This window comes from Aegilops tauschii, chromosome 5 (assembly GCF_002575655.3).
Source record: "Aegilops tauschii subsp. strangulata cultivar AL8/78 chromosome 5, Aet v6.0, whole genome shotgun sequence".
Taxonomy (NCBI): domain Eukaryota; kingdom Viridiplantae; phylum Streptophyta; class Magnoliopsida; order Poales; family Poaceae; genus Aegilops; species Aegilops tauschii.
In genome coordinates, this window is record NC_053039.3 from 248,305,274 (window position 1) to 248,323,755 (window position 18,482).

The following is an 18,482-nucleotide window of genomic DNA, read 5'->3' on the forward strand; positions in this document are numbered from 1 at the left end:
GGCGACTAAAGTAAGTTCAGCAGCAGTTGAGCGGCGTGTGCCGCCGCCTTCTTCATCTGTCCGGCCTGCCACAATTTTAATCCACGCCTGGATGGTTCCTGCGAGCTGACGTTTTGCCCTTCTATTGGCCCTGGAGCCTTAGTTAAATGATGTGTCTTTGAGTCGGACTTTGGTTTCCGGTGACAAATGCTATGGATCATTCGAGCGAGCGTTAGTTAATTGTTCCTGGCTGTACGGTGGACAAGGGAAGGGTTGAGACCGCACACGCTAGCAACAGGCCTCGCTCATTAATTAGTGCTGGGTACGCCAGCAGTTAATTAACAAGTCCGGCTGCGTGTGTCGACCATGGAATGGATGCGTCGTTGGTTTTGCATTCTCGAATTAACTAACAAGCCTAGGTCTAGGATATATGATGATCATCGCATATAGGAGTATCTTGTAATAATACTGGATTTATTTATTTCACAATAAACCCCCGTAATTTACAGCTTTTGTGCTACACCAAGAATTCTGAAATTTGTCCGTTCTTATCGGTCGGTCGGTCACGACACAGCAAGCAAGCTAGATCCCTGCCTATCTGCCACAGCGGGGGATCCCCTCGATCTACAGCAAGTTCAAATGGAACAATGATGATCTCTTCGATCCAAGCTCTCTGGTTCTTCACATGTGCAGCTGCTGGCTGAGGAACGGATGGATCAGCATGCCGCTGTACTGATCCGCCGGGAGCTGCAGCTGGCTGCAGTACAAGCTGCCGCTGGATCTCTTCCTCTTCATGCCGTTATACCTATCGCCATTCATGCCGTAGTCATCTACATGCGCCTCGGGTAGCTGAGGCACGTCGATGGTGTCGTTGTTCACGTAGCCGTTGTTATTGTTATAGTGTAGCGTTTGTTGCCATGGAGGCTGCGAGTAGATGAGTGGGTTTTCCGGCGGCAGCTGGTAGTCTGCTCCGGCGTCCGACGACGAGGCGCCGGCGCCGTCGAGGAGGAGGTGCGAGAGCGCGGCGTAGTCGACGGTGTTGAGCAGGTCGGTGAGGGAGCACGACTTGGCGATCGCCATGGGGCGGAACTGCTGCAGCTGGAGCTGGTCGTCGCCGTCGCCGTCGAAGGCCTCCGACTTGGGCGACGATACGGTGTGGTTGTTCTGCGAGTCCTCCACGGTGGAGCTCTCCTGCTCATGCTCTTGTTCCTGGTCAGAGGAGGAGAAGTTGGGCAAGTTGCCGCACTTCTTGTGGATCCTACACAGCACCCAGTCATCCAGCTGCATGAACAAATAAATAAAAAACCCAGATTAATTCACTGATTAAACAAGCTTTTCAAATGCAAACAATTAAGTCGAGTAAGATGTAGCTTATGGTACAAGCAACTGCTCTTACCAAAGTGAAGAAAAAATGCCTCAAAAATAGTAAATAAATAAATAAGTGAAGGAAAAAAAATGCCCACCCTCATGGAGGATCCTCTGCGCTTGGTGGTCCGGTTGTCGGCGGCTGTGAGGCGGTACTCGTGCATGATCCAGTCGGTCTTGACGCCCTTGGGCGGCTTGCCCCTGTAGAACACTAGCGCCTTCTTGACGCCGATGCTCTCGTTGGCCGGCGTGGACAGGATGGCCTTGTCGGTGCCGGTGGCCTTCCAGTAGCCGGACCCGGCGGCGCGGTTGGGGCGCGCGCCGTTGGGGTACTTGCGATCCCGGGGGCTGAAGAAGTACCACTCATTCTCCCCGAACAAGGCCTTGCCTGCAAAGTTCAAACAAGAAGATTAGTAACCAGAGCAGAGTTGGAGCTGATTGATCGAAGGATGGAGTCGATTAGTTTTAGTTATGTATATATACCGGGGAGGTCCCATGGGTTGCACTTGTAGATGTTGACCTCGGCGATGATGGGCACGGGGCTGGGCATGGACGCGGCCTGCCTGCCGAGGTAGTGGACGATGAGCTCCTCGTCGGTGGGGTGGAACCGGAAGCCGGGAGGGAGGGCGGGCATGGCGGCGCTGCTGCCCATTGGCATGGCTGGCGATGGCGAGCAGGTGGGAACGGAATCAGTATGAGTTGGTGTGGGCTGCTGGATGATGTGATAGTGAGCTAGGTGGCTAGCTGGAAAGCGGGAGGAGGAGGAGAAGATGGCTACTGCATATGAAATGCTGTGTGGTGTGGTGTTGATGGGAGGCTTGAAATTTTTCAGATGCAGGGAGTGGGGCGTGGATTTATAGGTGCCATGGCTTGTCTCTTTGCGAGTCAGCAGCGAGGTGGTGGGTGGATTAGTATCGCGAGGGGCAGAATCGGCAACTAATTACTTTGTTTATTTACGTCATCACGTATTACCTTTCTTTTCAGATACCAAGACTAATGAACTTGTCTGCCTCTGCATCAGTGGAGTGTACTGAAGTTATATTCTGCCTCACGAGGGCAAAACTAATACTGCTGCCGGGGCGTAGAAAAACTACTCAAGCCTAGATTCACACCGGAATTAATCCTTGGAGCGCAAAACACAAGTGCAAACACAGGCGGACACGTGCGAGCGCGATCAAATGCACAAGTTTCTCACCGCGGTGAAAGTGAAACGGGCAAATGGCTAATCAGCCCCTGTGTGCGTACGGGTGAGCTAATCATCGGCGTGGCTCCACGTCGTGTGTGCAGGGGGGACGAACGGGTCGTGGATAACCAACGCAAAAGAGCGGACTTTTTTTTCCCTCTCTTCTCTTCTTTTCTTTTGGTTAGCAATAGTAGCAAGCAGCAATGGTGAGGACGACACCGGCTGCGACACCTGTCCGCCTTGTGGTTGCCGCCAATGATATGCACCGTTTGGCGTCTTGCGGGCTCGTGGCCAGCTCGTGCCTGCCTCTGTCTCTATGACCGGCCGCTGGCTCCTTTCTTCCTTCGCTCATTGTTTTTTTAAATCTTGTGTGGAGTTGATTAATGGCGGGGTCCAGATTTCATGTGCTACCGACCGGACCATAGCTAGCACGGCCTCCTGGCTCGTGGGGGCGTGGCCATGGAGAACTTCAGATAAGGAACAATGGGGTGCTGGCCGTACGATCCGCGTCTCCTGTGTGCCATCTACACGTGCCAATAATTAATACTCCATGTATTTAACATTGAAGTGCATCTAGATACATCTGCTTCAACGATAATTGAAATGGATTGGAGATAGTACCAAAGCTGAGGTAGGACTTCATCTCATACTACCGCACGACAAACACGTGCCATTCCTCGTTGTCATGTAAGTATTAGCTTAATTATGCAAGGGTCATCGCTTCAGAACAACAGAAAACTCTAGTGCACCACTTCCAACAATTACGAGGTGACTCCCACCATCACCCCTCCCCCTTCCTTGGGTTTTCCCACCAGTGACACCTGGCCTCCGCAACCCCTCCTCCTCTAACACTCTCTCCTCTCTTGTCCTCTCTTTGGGTTGAAGTCACATGGCGGCCAACGACCATTGGGGCAATTGTGCAACCGAAGCCCGATGGGATGGCCACCACATGTGCATGTGGTTCTAGGGTCAAAAACTGACATGGCATCTCACCTCTTCGAATGATGTCTACCTCTGGATGGATCTGCAAATCTGGGTGCATGGTCGACTTTCCTAGCTGATGAACCACCTCCTCGTGTGGGTGTGCAGTGAGAATGTGGTGGACAATCTTGTGTTCTCGGTAGAAGGTACATGCGACCATAGAGTTGTGCTCGGTATGGTGGTTGGGGTGGTCGGCCTCGCCCGAACAACTCATTTTTCATTGGAGACACGCGATGTTGCTTCTCTTTAGTTGAGGGTGCGAGCCGTGCCACTTGGGTGCGGGGGTCACAACTCGAGTGTTGCATCGTGGCCATGGTTGCAAGGGTGTCGGATCTCGGGTTCCGGCAAAACCCTCAAGGTTCGAACACTGGGGTGCGCGCGGAGATTTCCTCCCTACCGATCTACGCCCTAGCTCGCTAAGATCTCGCGGACGAACTCGAAAAACTCACAACACAAGACACAAGATTTATACTGGTTCGGGCCACCGTTGTGGTGTAATACCCTACTCCAGTGTGGTGGTGGATGGATTGCCTCTTGGGCTGATGATGAACAGTACAAGGGAAAGAACAGCCTCCTGAGGTTGAGGTGTTCTTGAGCTTGGGTATGGCTAGGGTTAGCTCGGGGTCCGATTCGTCCTTCTCTCTACTGTGGTGGCTAGTTCTACTTATATAGGCCCTGATCCTCTTCCCAAATATTGAGCGGGAAGGGAGCCAACAACGGCCAATTTGAAAGGGGACAGCTAGTACAGCTTATCCTGACAAAAGCGGTCTTCGCCTGCAAAAGGCTCTGGTGGTGACGCCGTCTTGGGCTCCATGGTGACCTCCGTCCTGCCGTCCCGTTGGTCTTGGTCTCGTTGCACCGATATGGAAACCTTTGCCTGATGCCTCGGTACTCTGCGCCTGCGCTTGCCTCCTTAGCACCAAAGAGGAAACAAGGACGCTGCGCACGCCGGCGCCCGCCTGGTCTTGATCGTCATGGCTCACGTCACGAGAGCCTCGCGAGGTTCGCCCTGCCTTGATATCTCCGCTCCTCGCGAGGTAGCCTGATGAAGCCGCTCCTGAGGAGGTCTTGGGTCGTCCGCCTCACGAGGCTTGGCCCCTCGCGAGGGTCTTGAGTGTCTCGCTGATGAAGATGGGCCATACAGGCCTGCTATCATAGCCACGCCGTGGGCCGCAGGCAGGCAAGTCTGGGGACCCCCGTTCCCAAAACGCCGACAGTAGCCCCCGGGCCCAAGGCGTGCTCAGGCTTGGCTTCGAGGTGAAGCCAAAGGTCAAGCGTGGAGCACCGCGGGCCCCAAAAGCCTGCGGCCTCGGTCGACGCATGGCGGTTGATTGGACGTGGGCATCTTCGCTTCCCCACGCTGCCTCGGCAACTGCTCGACTTGACAAGTTCCTGCGACATGCAAGGAAAATCATCATTACCTGTGATCGTGGGAGGCGCCGGTTGGCCTTCTTCTGCTATAAATGGGGAGGGGCCAGAGCCCCGGTCGCCCATCCCTTCGCGGTTCGCTTGCTTCTCCCTCCTTGCTCCTCTGCTAGCAACCATGGTGCCCATCCGAAGGTTTTCCGCTGAAGAGAAAGGGAAAGTTCCCCGCGATGATTCAGGGCCGCTTCCGCCGAAGCAGAGGCCGGTTCACCGTCGTGATGAAGCGGCGATGCAGGTGGTGACGAGGCCCTGGTGCGAGCGGCCTCCTCCAGGGTATCCGCTATCCTTGTATGCCCGAGCCGAGGGCTCAGGAGGAAGGAGTGACGAGCGGCGCCGCCCGCGCCGCATCCACGGTCGCCGTGCGATGGCGGCACGCGCTGTTGCTCCCGGAGTCCACGCTGCGAATTCTTCGCGCGAGCTTGTGCTATGGGCGCCGATGCCCCCAAGCTCTTGGATCCACTTCCCGCGGTTCTTCTCCGACGTGATGCCGCCGAGGGGGCCCCTCGAGCTCTGGCTGCAGCATGCTGACTGCAACCCTCCGGCGACCGGAGTAGAGATCAAAACGGTCCCCACCGGCAAGATCTTCATGACCCGCGACTGGGGTGAGATCGCGCGGGTTTGCCGTGCGAGAGGCGCCCTCGCGATCCTCTTCGAGTATGACGGCGCCTCCACGCTTTTCTTCAAGGTCTTCGACTCAGAGGGCCGCCGTCTGGAGTGTTGCCCTGGAGGGGAGCGCCGGGATGACGCGCGCTCCGCTCGTGGCTACTCCAGCAGCAGCCCCTGGGAGTCCAGCGGTTCTCCCGAGCTCTACGAGACTCCGGAGATGAGCGACGATAGCTACGTCCCCCGAGCTCTCGTCGCGCCCGGAGCCGGGCTGCGGCGTCCAGCCGCCGCCACCGCTGATCTGGATGGGGTTGGCGCCGACCTCCCGTTGCCCACTGTTGATGATGGCGTCCACCACGGGAGGGTGTAGATAGGATTCCCCTAAATTTTAGTCTTTTGTTCCCTGCGAAGAATCACGGAGTACCCCGTGGGGGTGTAAAGGGTCTGTAATGTCTTTTCTGTACGTCTTCCTTGTTATGAAAATTTGTGAACGCATGTCCTGTTAAGGCTCGGTCTCCCCTTTCCATCCTCGCGATAGCTTGTTGCTCTACGCTGACAGGTCCCGGTCCCCAGGCAGGCTACAGCCATCGCTGGTATGCCAGGTCGCGTTCCGTGGTCAAGGCCAGGAGGTGTGCGGCCCGAGGTCCAGTAAGAGCCCCTGAGGCGCGATGCTCAGGAGGTCCCCTTTAGCGCTCAAGCAGCCATGGTAAGGCAAGAAAGGGAGGCGACGTGGCCGCAACGGGGCTGCGGCATGCGTGACCCTTAGGCTCCATCAATCAGTCAATCTGAGCGCGAGACTTATCTTGGCGGTTTGGGGTCGATTCCTTGCGATGCGCCAGGCTGGCGCGCAAGCTTCCGCATCATAGCTAGGTCAGGCCCATACGAGTCTCCCTCCTCCCGTGCTCTCCTTAGTGCCCTACGTCCTCAGGTCCCGGCCCTCGAGCGAGCTCAGCCGCCGCTGGTATGCCAGGTCGCGATGCCGTGGTCAAGACCAGGGGGTGAGGGCTGGAGAGCCAGTAAGAGCTCCTGAGTCGCGATGCTCAGGAGCCCCCCTTTTAACGCGCAAGCGAATTGCACGGGAGAAGAGGAAGCTCGCGGTGCCGCCTGCTATCCTCCTCATGAGATCCCTGCGAACCAGCATAAGGAGAAACATGGTTTGCCGTTATGGTTGCCAGCCTGCCACTGGCTGCTCCGCGAAGAAATGGAGGCACTGAGGGCCTGGTGAGGTGACGTGCGCGGAGCGTGCCGCGAGCCAGAGCTCGACCACTCAGGTTTGTCGACGTGGCAGGGACGGACCCATGCACCAGCGCCGTGCCCGTGTGAGTAGCCCCTGGGGGAGGTGATAGTCGAGCAGGCGACAATCATGGATAGGTTAAGCATGAAAGGCAGATCAGCTTGGGTAAACGCAGAAAGGTACACGCCACTGGGTCAAGCCCGAGCGGCTTGGGGATGATGCAGCCCGAGGGGCGCCCCCAGCACGGTAAGCTAAAGACATAAGCAAAAGGGATACATGCCACATGGACGGACCCACATGGCCTGGGAATGATGCAGTCCGAGGGGCGCTCCCAGCTGAATGAACTCGGAAAATGTCACCTGGTTTTGTTGATGAAGAGTTGTCGGAGAAGCCGAAGATACGCGGGGACGGGGTCGCCCCTCACAAGCCACCAGGGTCCTGAGCCTCGGGAGGCTCTGGGAGCTCAGGTGGTTCCTTGAGGACCGTCTCCGTCTCTGCCAGGACGGCGCGGTGCCTGGCCTCTTGAGTCGCAGGTGCGCCGCAAGTTGCGCTGGTAGACGAACGACACGCTCGGCAAGCCAAAAGGCATGCGAACATAGCTGTGCGGCGGACCCTCGCACCGGCCCACGTGCGAAGGCCAGAAAAGCTCCCGAGAAACGGCCCTGTTGAGCCCTGGGACGTCGATGCAGACGCGCAGCCCGGCATCTTCGCCTGGATGGGGAGCTACGCCTCGCGAGCGGCGGTTGCCGCGCGTGGCCCTTGCGTCTTGTAGTTCCTGAGAGGTCTTGGTGATGAATTCCTGAGCGGTGGGCGCTCCTGGCCCTGTGTTCTCCTGAGGGAAATGTGCCATGAAGCACGCCTCCAAGTGGTGCCCGAGCGCCTCCCTCATGATGTGGGCAAGGTCTGATGCCCTTAAGGAGAGAGCCCCGAGCCCTGTCCGAGGAGGGCACCGGGCGCGCCTTCCTATGCGATGGAGGGAGGCGCCCCTGGAGCGGGCGCTGATCCTGACGAGGCTCCAGCTGCGTTGCCGCCCTCCTGAGGCCCGGCACGGCGCAGCTTCTTCTTCTTCTTCTTGGGGATGGCCTCTGGAGGGCCCTCGCCCTTGCTGACGGGGTCATCGATTGCTGCAGCTTGAAAGGTGCGCTCGAGGGAGCACACCGCGTCTCTTTCTTCGCATGGGACTGTGATGATTCCGCCGCTTCCCGGCATCTTAAGGATGTTGTAGCCGTGGTGGGTCACTACCATGAACTTGGCCAGGGATGGATACCCTAGGATGGCATTGTACGGCAGACGGATGTGCGCGACGTTGAAGTCGATGAGCTCGGTGCGGTAGTTCTTGCGTTCTCCGAAGGTGACAGGGAGGCACACCTGCCCTATCGGTGTGGTGGAGCCGTCGGTCACTCCTGAGAAGGGCTTGGTAGGCTGAAGCTGGTCATATGGCACTTGGAGGTTGTCGAACGGTCGACGGACAGGACGTTGAGCCCCGCGCCACCGTCGATGAGAGTCTTGGTGACTTGCACATTGCTGATAACTGGTGAGCAAAGCATCGGGAGGGTGTCTGCGGTGGCTGCGCACTTGAGCTGATCTGCCGAGTTGAAGGTGATGGCGCACTGGGACCACCTGAGCGGGCGCGTGACTTCAAGCTTGGGGAGGACTGCATTCACTTAACGAGCAAATTGTTTGAAGATACGCTGCGAGGCTGGGGCCTGGGCTCCGCCCAAGATGCAGGCAATAGCGCGCGGCTCCTGGAAGCCCCCAGCCCCCTCGTCTTGATGGTGGTCGTCATTCCTTCTTGGCGGTGGCGGCAGTGGGGGAAGACCGGCGTTGCCCTGAGGACGATCCTCACGAGGCTGGTCCCTCCAGGCGCCCTCGCGAGGATGATCCTGTCAGCAGTCCTCACGAGGCCTGTCGCGCCACTCCTGGCGCGGGCCACGGTCGTCCCAGCGCCCGCCACCACGTCCTCCTCCTCGGCCGCAGCCCCGGTCGCCACGCTCGGGGCGTCGACCGAAGCGTCCTTCACGAATGGCTCTGAGCTCTTGACAGTCGCTGGTGTTGTGGGTATTCAGGTTGTGGAAGGCGCAGAATGGTTGGCTGCTCTTGGATGACTCGGGCTGATCTCTGCCTCGCTTGGTGTCCGGCTCCGCCGCGAGCACGGCTGCTTCCTTGCGCTTCACGTCCTTGGCCTTGGCTTTCTTCTCCTCCGGGCCTGCAGCTGGCAGCTCGAGGAGGGAGAGGCGCCCTTCCTCAACTCTTGCGCACTTGGTCGCCAGATTGAACAGCTCCTGAGATGTGCACAGCTCCTCGTGGATAGCTAGCTCTTCCTTCATCTTGATGTCGCGGATGCCGTCAGAGAACGCGGAGATGATGGCCTCGTCCATGACCTTGGGGATCTTGAGGCGAGTGTTGTTGAAGCGCTGGATGTACTTCTGGAGGGTCTCTCCTGGTTGTTGCTTGATGCAGCGCAGGTCACCCGTGGCCGGTGGGTGGTCGCGAGTGCCCTGGAAGTTGGCGACGAAGCGGTCGCGCATCTCATCCCAGGAGGAGAGCGAGCCCTGAGGCAGGTTCAGGAGCCACGAACGGGCGCCGTCTTTGAGTGCCATAGGGAACCAGTTCGCCATGACTTTCTCGTCGCCGTTGGCCGCCTCGATGCTCAGCTCGTAGAGCTGCAAGAACTCCACGGGGTCGAGGGTGCCATCGTAGCGAGGAGGCAGATCTGGCTTGAACTTGCCCGGCTAGGCGACGCTATGCAGCTCGGGGGTGAAGGCGTGGCAACCGGCCGTGGTCGCCGGGGCCCGTCTTGGAGGTGGAGCTTGGTCTTGACGCCCATGCGCCGCTACGGCAAGCGGCACGTGGGCCTTCCGAGGCAGACGATCCTGGCGCGGTGGTGCGAGGAGTGGCGGAGCGTTCTCTTGTGATCGAGGAACTTCTTGGCAGCTTCCTTCTTCTCGCGCGGGCGCCGGACGCGGCGGATCGCGTCGCGGTGGCGCACGCCTTGGTGCCAAGGCGCCATCTTGGGGCAGAGGCGGCAGAGGCGCTCCGCGAGCTGCGTCGCCCGAAGCAGGCAGAGGGCCAGGCGGAGAGAGGGACGGCGCAGGGGAGCCCCCTGCGGCGCGGACAAGCTCGGTGATGCGGTCGAGCCAGTCCTCGTAGAGGTCATCGACCGGGCGGTAGTGCAGGAGTTCGTGCGCCATGAGGAGCGCGGCCCGTGCGTCCATGGGGGCGCGACGAGCGTGGGATGAGGAACCGGCCGGGGTCAGCGATGGAGTGGCGGTGCGGCCGTCCTGCCGCACCGAGGGGTGCAACGAGGACGCCTGCTGCTCGTTCCCCGCCGGGCCGGTGGCGGCGTTGGCGGTGGGAGACGGAGAACGACGAGGTGGCCCACCGTCGGGAGCCGTTCGAGCGATGCGGGTGGCTAGGGCAGCCCGACGCTCAGCACGAGCACGGCGAGCGTTCTCCATGGAGACGACAGAGCGACTGGACGCGAACGACGGAAAGGAAGTTCCGGCACGCCCCCTACCTGGCGCGCCAAATGTCAGATCTCGGGTTCCGGCAAAACCCTCAAGTTTCGAACACTGGGGTGCGCGCGGAGATTTCCTCCCTACCGATCTACGCCCTAGCTCGCTAAGATCTCGCGGACGAACTCGAAGAACTCACAACGCAAAGGCACAAGATTTATACTGGTTCGGGCCACCGTTGTGGTGTAATACCCTACTCTAGTGTGGTGGTGGATGGATTGCCTCTTGGGCTGATGATGAACAGTACAAGGGGAAGAACAACCTCCTGAGGTTGAGGTGTTCTTGAGCTTGGGTATGGCTAGGGTTAGCTCGGGGTCCGATTCGTCCTTCTCCCTACTGTGGTGGCTAGTTCTACTTATATAGGCACTGATCCTCTTCCCAAATATTGAGCGGGAAGGGAGCCAACAACGGCCCATTTGAAAGGGGACAACTAGTACAGCTTATCCCGACAAAAGCGGTCTTCGCCTGCAAAAGGCTCTGGTGGTGACGCCGTCTTGGGCTCCATGGTGACCTCCGTCCTGCCGTCCCGCTGGTCTTGGTCTCGTTGCACCGATATGGAAACCTTTGCCTGATGTCTCGGTACTCCACGCCTGCGCTTGCCTCCTTAGCACCAAAGAGGAAACAAGGATGCTGCACGCGCTGGCGCCCGCCTGGCGCCCGCCTAGTCTTGATCTTCATGGCTCATGTCACGAGAGCCTCGCGAGGTTCGCCCTGCCTTGATATCTCCGCTCCTCGCGAGGCAGCCTGATGAAGCCGCTCCTGAGGAGGTCTTGGGTCGTCCGCCTCGCGAGGCTTGGCCCCTCGCGAGGGTCTTGAGTGTCTCGCTGATGAAGATGGTCCATACAGGCCTGCTATCATAGCCACGCCGTGGGCCGCAGGTAGGAAAGTCTGGGGACCCCCGTTCCCAGAACGCCGACAAAGGGTGACGTGATGACTAGCGAGTGGCAAGCAATGGAGGTAGTACGACGGTTATATTGCGGTCGACTGCACTTGGTTCTAGAGGTTAGGACCTTCCTACTGAAGGAAATATGCCCTAGAGGCAATAATAAAGTTATTGTTTATTTCCTTATATCATGATAAATGTTTATTATTCATGCTAGAATTGTATTAACCGGAAACATGATACATGTGTGAATACATAGACAAACAGAGTGTCACTAGTATGCCTCTACTTGACTAGCTCGTTGATCAAAGATGGTTATGTTTTCTAGCCATAGACATGAGTTGTCATTTGATTAACGGGATCACATCATTAGGAGAATGATGTGATTGACTTGACCAATTCCGTTAGCTTAGCACTTGGTCGTTTAGTATGTTGTTATTGCTTTCTTCATGACCTATACATGTTCCTATGACTATGAGATTATGCAACTCCCATTTACCGGAGGAACACTTTGTGTGCTACCAAATGTCACGACGTAACTGGGTGATTATAAAGGTGCTCTACAGGTGTCTCCAAAGGTACTTGTTGAGTTGGCATATTTCGAGATTAGGATTTGTCACTCCGATTGTCGGAGAGGTATCTCTGGGCCCACTCGGTAATACACATCACTATAAGCCTTGCAAGCATTGTAACTAATGAGTTAGTTGCGTGATGATGTATTACGGAACGAGTAAAGAGACTTGCCGGTAACGAGATTGAACTAGGTATTGAGATACCGACGATCGAACCTCGGGCAAGTAACATACCGATGACAAAGGGAACAACGTATGTTGTTATGCGGTTCGACCGATAAAGATCTTCGTAGAATATGTAGGAGCCAATATGGGCATCCAGGTTCCGCTATTGGTTATTGACCAGAGAGATGTCTCGGTCATGTCTACATAGTTCTCGAACCCGTAGGGTTCGCACGCTTAACGTTCGTTGACGATATAGTATTTATGAGTTATGTATGTTGGTAACCGAATGTTGTTCGGAGTTCTGGATAAGATCACGGACATGATGAGGAACTCCGGAATGGTCCGGAGATAAAGATTGATATATGGGATAATAGTGTTTGGTCTCCGGACGGGTTCCGGAATTCATCGGAAGGGGTTCCGGATGTTTCCCGAAATGTTTGGGTACGAGAACACTTTATTTGGGCCAAAGGGGAAAGCCCACGAGGCTTTTGAAAAGTGCAAAAGGAAGTTTTGCGGAGACCAGAGGCTAGACGCCAGGAACCCTGGCGTCTAGGGGGTAGATGCCGGGAACCATGGCGTCTAGCCCTGGAGTCCGAGAAGGACTCTTGCCTTTCGGGCAAAACTGACTTTGAGGAGGCTTTTACTCCAAGTTTCGACCCCAGGGCTCAACATATAAATAGAGGGGTAGGGCTAGCACCCAAGACACATCAAGAAACACCAAGCCGTGTGCCGGCAACCCCGTCACCTCTAGTTTATCCTCCATCATAGTTTTCGTAGTGCTTAGGCGAAGCCCTTCAGAGATTGTTCTTCACCAACACCGTCACCACGCCGTCGTGCTGCCGGAACTCATCTACTACTTCGCCCCTCTTGCTGGATCATGAAGGCGAGGACATCATCGAGCTGAACGTGTGCTGAACGCGGAGGTGCCGTACGTTCGGTACTTGATCGGGACGGATCGTGAAGGTGCTCGACTACATCAACCGCGTTGATAAACGCTTCTGCTTACGGTCTACGAGGGTACGTAGACAACACTCTCCCCTCTCGTTGCTATGCATCACCATGATCTTGCGTGTGCGTAGGAATTTTTTTGAAATTACTACGTTTCCCCAACAGTGGTATCAGAGCCAGGTTTTATGCGTAGATGTTATATGCACGAGTAGAACACAAGTGAGTTGTTGGCGATACAAGTCATACTGCTTACCATCATGTCATACTTTGGTTCGGCGGTATTGTTGGATGAAGCGGCCCAGACCGACATTACGCGTACGCTTACGCGAGACTGGTTCTACCAACGTGCTTTGCACACAGGTGGCTGGCGGGTGTCAATTTCTCCAACTTCTGTTGAACCAAGTATGGCTACGCCCGGTCCTTGAGAAGGTTAAAACAACACTAACTTGACGAACTATCGTTGTGGTTTTGATGCGTAGGTAAGAACGGTTCTTGCTCAGCCCGTAGCAGCCACATAAACTTGCAACAGCAAAGTAGAGGACGTCTAACTTGTTTTTGTAGGGCATGTTGTGATGTGATATGGTCAAGACATGATGCTATATTTTATTGTATGAGATGATCATGTTTTGTAACCGAGTTATCGGCAACTGGCAGGAGCCATATGGTTGTCGCTTTATTGTATGCAATGCAATCACCCTGTAATTGCTTTACTTTATCACTAAGCGGTAGCGATAGTCGTAGAAGCAATAGTTGGTGAGACGACAACGATGCTACAATGGAGATCAAGGTGTCGCGCCGGTGACGATGGTGATCATGACGGTGCTTCGGAGATGGAGATCACAAGCACAAGACGATGATGGCCATATCATATCACTTATATTGATTGCATGTGATGTTTATCTTTTATGCATCTTATTTTGCTTAGATCGACGGTAGCATTATAAGATGATCTCTCACTAAATTTCAAGGTATAAGTGTTCTCCCTGATTATGCACCGTTGCGGAAGTTCTTCGTGCTGAGACACCACGTGATGATCGGGTGTGATAAGCTCTACGTTCAAATACAACGGGTGCAAGACAGTTTTGCACACGCGGAATACTCAGGTTAAACTTGACGAGCCTAGCATATGCAGATATGGCCTCGGAACACTGAGACCGAAAGGTCGAGCGTGAATCATATAGAAGATATGATCAACATAGTGATGTTCACCATTGAAAACTACTCCATCTCACGTGATGATCGGACATGGTTTAGTTGATATGGATCACGTGATCACTTAGATGATTAGAGGGATGTCTATCTAAGTGGGAGTTCTTTAATAATTTGATTAACTAAACTTTAATTTATCATGAACTTAGTACCTGATAGTATTTTGCATGTCTATGTTGTTGTAGATAGATGGCCCGTGCTGTTGTTCCGTTGAATTTTAATGTGTTTCTTGAGAAAGCAAAGTTGAAAGATGATGGTAGCAATTACACAGACTGGATCCGTAACTTGAGGATTATCCTCATTGCTGCATAGAAGAATTACGTCCTGGAAGCACCGCTAGGTGCCAAACCTGCTGCAGGAGCAACACCAGATGTTATGAACGTCTGGCAGAGCAAAGCTGATGACTACTCGATAGTTCAGTGTGCCATGCTTTACGGCTTAGAACCGGGACTTCAACGACGTTTTGAACGTCATGGAGCATATGAGATGTTCCAGGAGTTGAAGTTAATATTTCAAGCAAATGCCCGGATTGAGAGATATGAAGTCTCCAATAAGTTCTACAGCTGCAAGATGGAGGAGAATAGTTCTGTCAGTGAACATATACTCAAAATGTCTGGGTATAATAATCACTTGATTCAACTGGGAGTTAATCTTCTGGATGATAGTGTTATTGACATAATCCTTCAATCACTGCCACCAAGCTACAAGAGCTTTGTGATGAACTATAATATGCAAGGGATGGATAAGACAATTCCCGAGCTCTTCGCAATGCTAAAGGCTGCGGAGGTAGAAATCAAGAAGGATCATCAAGTGTTGATGGTCAACAAGACCACCGGTTTCAAGAAAAAGGGCAAAGGGAAGAATAAGGGGAACTTCAAGAAGAACGACAAACAAGTTGCTGTTCAGGAGAAGAAACCCAAGTCTGGACCTAAGCCTGAGACTGAGTGCTTCTACTGCAAGAAAACTGGTCACTGGAAGCGGAACTGCCCCAAGTATTTGGTGGATAAGAAGGATGGCAAGGTGAACAAAGGTGTATGTGATATACATGTTATTGATGTGTACCTTACTAATGCTCGCAGTAGCACCTGGGTATTTGATACTGGTTCTGTTGCTAATATTTGCAACTCGAAACAGGGGCTACGGATTAAGCGAAGATTGGCTAAGGACGAGGTGACGATGCGCGTGGGAATGGTTCCAAAGTCGATGTGATCGCGGTCGGCATGCTACCTCTACATCTACCTTCGGGATTAGTATTAGACCTTAATAATTGTTATTTGGTGCCAGCGTTGAGCATGAACATTATATCTGGATCTTGTTTGATGCGAGACGGTTATTCATTTAAATCAGAGAATAATGGTTGTTCTATTTATATGAGTAATATCTTTTATGGTCATGCACCCTTGAGGAGTGGTCTATTTATATTAAATCTCGATAGTAGTGATACACATATTCATAATATTGAAGCCAAAAGATGCAGATTTGATAATGATATGCAACTTATTTGTGGCACTGCCGTTTAGGTCATATTGGTGTAAAGCGCATGAAGAAACTCCATTCCGATGGACTTTTGGAATCACTTGATTATGAATCACTTGGTACTTGCGAACCTTGCCTCATGGGCAAGATGACTAAAACACCGTTCTCCGGAACTATGGAGCGAGCAACAGATTTGTTGGAAATCATACATAATGATGTATGTGGTCCAATGAATGTTGAGGCTCACGACGGGTATCGTTATTTTCTCACCTTCACAGATGATTTGAGCAGATATGGATATATCTACTTAATGAAACATAAGTCTGAAACATTTGAAAAGTTCAAAGAATTTCAGAATGACGTAGAAAATCATCGTAACAAGAAAATAAAGTTTCTATGATCTGATCGTGGAGGAGAATATTTGAGTTACGAGTTTGGTCTTCATTTGAAACAATGCGGAATAGTTTCGCAACTCACACCACCCGGAACACCACAACGTAATGGTGTGTCCGAACGTCGTAATCGTACTTTACTATATATGGTGCGATCTATGATGTCTCTTACTAATTTACCGCTATCATTTTGGGGTTATGCTTTAGAGACGGCTGCATTCACGTTAAATAGGGCACCATCTAAATCCGTTGAGACGGCGCCTTATGAACTATGGTTTGGCAAGAAACCAAAGTTGCCGTTTCTTAAAGTTTGGGGCTGCGATGCTTATGTGAAAAAGCTTCAACCTGATAAGCTCGAACCCAAATCGGAGAAATGTGTCTTCATAGGATACCCAAAGGAGACTGTTGGGTACACCTTCTATCACAGATCCGAAGGCAAGACTTTTGTTGCTAAATTTGGATCCTTTCTAGAGAAGGAGTTTCTCGCGAAAGAAGTGAGTGGGAGGAAAGTAGAACTTGATGAAGTAACTGTACCTGCTCCGTTATTGGAAAGTAGTTCATCACAGAAACCGGTTCCTGTGACACCTACACCAATTAGTGAGGAAGTTAATGATGATGATGATCATGAAACTTCAGATCAAGTTACTACCAAACCTCGTAGGTGAACCAGAGTAAGATCCGCACAGAAGTGGTACAGTAATCCTGTTCTGGAGGTCATCTTACTAGACCATGACGAACCTACAAACTATGAGGAAGCGATGATGAGCCAAGATTCCGCAAAATGGCTTGAGGCCATGAAATCTGAGATGGGATCCATGTATGAGAACAGAGTATGGACTTTGGTTGACTTGCCGGATGATCGGCAAGCCATCGAAAATAAATGGATCTTCAAGAAGAAGACAGACGCTGATGGTAATGTTACTGTCTACAAAGCTCGACTTGTTGCGAAAAGTTTTCGACAAGTTCAAGGAGTTTACTATGATGAGACCTTCTCACCCGTAGCGATGCTTAAGTCCGTCCGAATCATGTTAGCAATTGCCGCATTTTATGATTATGAAATTTGGCAAATGGATGTAAAGACTGCATTCCTGAATGGGTTTCTGGAAGAAGAGTTGTATATGATGCAACCTGAAGGTTTTATCGATCCAAAGGGAGCTAACAAAGTGTGCAAGCTCCAGTGATCCATTTATGGACTGGTGCAAGCCTCTCGGAGTTGGAATAAACGTTTTGATAGTGTGATCAAAGCATATGGTTTTATACAGACTTTTGGAGAAGCCTGTATTTACAAGAAAGTGAGTGGGAGCTCTTTAGCATTTCTAATATTATATGTGGATGACATATTATTGATTGGAAATGATGTAGAATTTCTGGATAGCATAAAAGGATACTTGAATAAGAGTTTTTCAATGAAAGACCTCGGTGAAGCTGCTTACATATTGGGCATCAAGATCTATAGAGATAGATCAAGACGCTTAATTGGACTTTCATAAAGCACATACCTTGACAAAGTTTAGAAGAAGTTCAAAATGGACCAGGCAAAGAAAGGTTTCTTGCCTGTGTTACAAGGTGTGAAGTTGAGTAAGGCTCAATGCCCGACCACTGCAGAAGATAGAGTGAAAATGAAAGATGTTCCCTATGCTTCAGCCATAGGATCTATCATGTATGCAATGCTGTGTACCAGACCTGATGTGTGCCTTGCTATTAGTTTAGCAGGGAGGTACCAAAGTAATCCAGGAGTGGATCACTGGACAGCGGTCAAGAACATCCTGAAATACCTGAAAAGGACTAAGGATATGTTTCTTGTCTATGGAGGTGACAAAGAGCTCATCGTAAATGGTTACGTTGATGCAAGCTTTGACACTGATCCGGATGATTCTAAATCGCAAATCGGATACGTAGTTATATTGAACGGTGGAGCTGTCAGTTGGAGCAGTTCTAAAAAAAGCATCGTGGCGGGATCTACGTGTGATGCGGAGTACATTGCTGCTTCGGAAGCAGCGAATGAAGGAGTTCATATCTGATCTAGGTGTCATACCTAGTGCCTCGGGTCCAATGAAAATCTTTTGTGACAATACTGGTGCAATTGCCTTGGCAAAGGAATCCAGATTTCACAAGAGAACCAAGCACATCAAGAGATGCTTCGACTCCATCCGGGATCAAGTCCAGGTGGGAGACATAGAGATTTGCAAGATACATACGGATCTGAATGTTGGAGACCCGTTGACTAAGCCTCTTCCACGAGCAAAACATGATCAGCACCAAGGCTCCATGGGTGTTAGAATCATTACTGTGTAATCTAGATTATTGACTCTAGTGCAAGTGGGAGACTGAAGGAAATATGCCCTAGAGGCAATAATAAAGTTATTATTTATTTTCTTATATCATGATAAATGTTTATTATTCATGCTAGAATTGTAATAACCGGAAACATGATACATGTGTGAATACATAGACAAAAAGAGTGTCACTAGTATGCCTCTACTTGACTAGCTCGTTGATCAAAGATGGTTATGTTTCCTAGCCATAGACATGAGTTGTCATTTGATTAACGG

The 18,482-nt window shown here is 52.5% G+C and overlaps 1 protein-coding gene across 1 annotated transcript; it reads right to left on the minus strand.

The window, feature by feature from the left end:
- Window positions 1-436: 436 nt before the first annotated feature.
- LOC109752501 (NAC domain-containing protein 1) lies at window positions 437-2,158 on the minus strand. The gene is made up of 3 exons (XM_020311385.4): window positions 1,828-2,158; window positions 1,443-1,732; window positions 437-1,260 (listed from the first exon to the last, which is right to left on the minus strand). The coding sequence occupies exons 1-3, from the start codon at window positions 2,000-2,002 to the stop codon at window positions 661-663; spliced, it is 1,065 nt and encodes a 354-aa protein (XP_020166974.1). The 5' UTR covers window positions 2,003-2,158; the 3' UTR covers window positions 437-660.
- Window positions 2,159-18,482: the final 16,324 nt, after the last annotated feature.

Bases quoted from the DNA above. Each gene is read 5' to 3' on its own strand.
- LOC109752501 (XM_020311385.4), bottom strand. From the start codon at position 2,002: ATGCCAATGGGCAGCAGCGCCGCCATGCCCGCCCTCCCTCCCGGCTTC. The intron at 1,733-1,827 runs GTATATATACAT...TGAACTTTGCAG, and splicing joins CAACCCATGGGACCTCCCCG to GCAAGGCCTTGTTCGGGGAG. The intron at 1,261-1,442 runs GTGGGCATTTTT...TTGTTCATGCAG, and splicing joins GCAGAGGATCCTCCATGAGG to CTGGATGACTGGGTGCTGTG.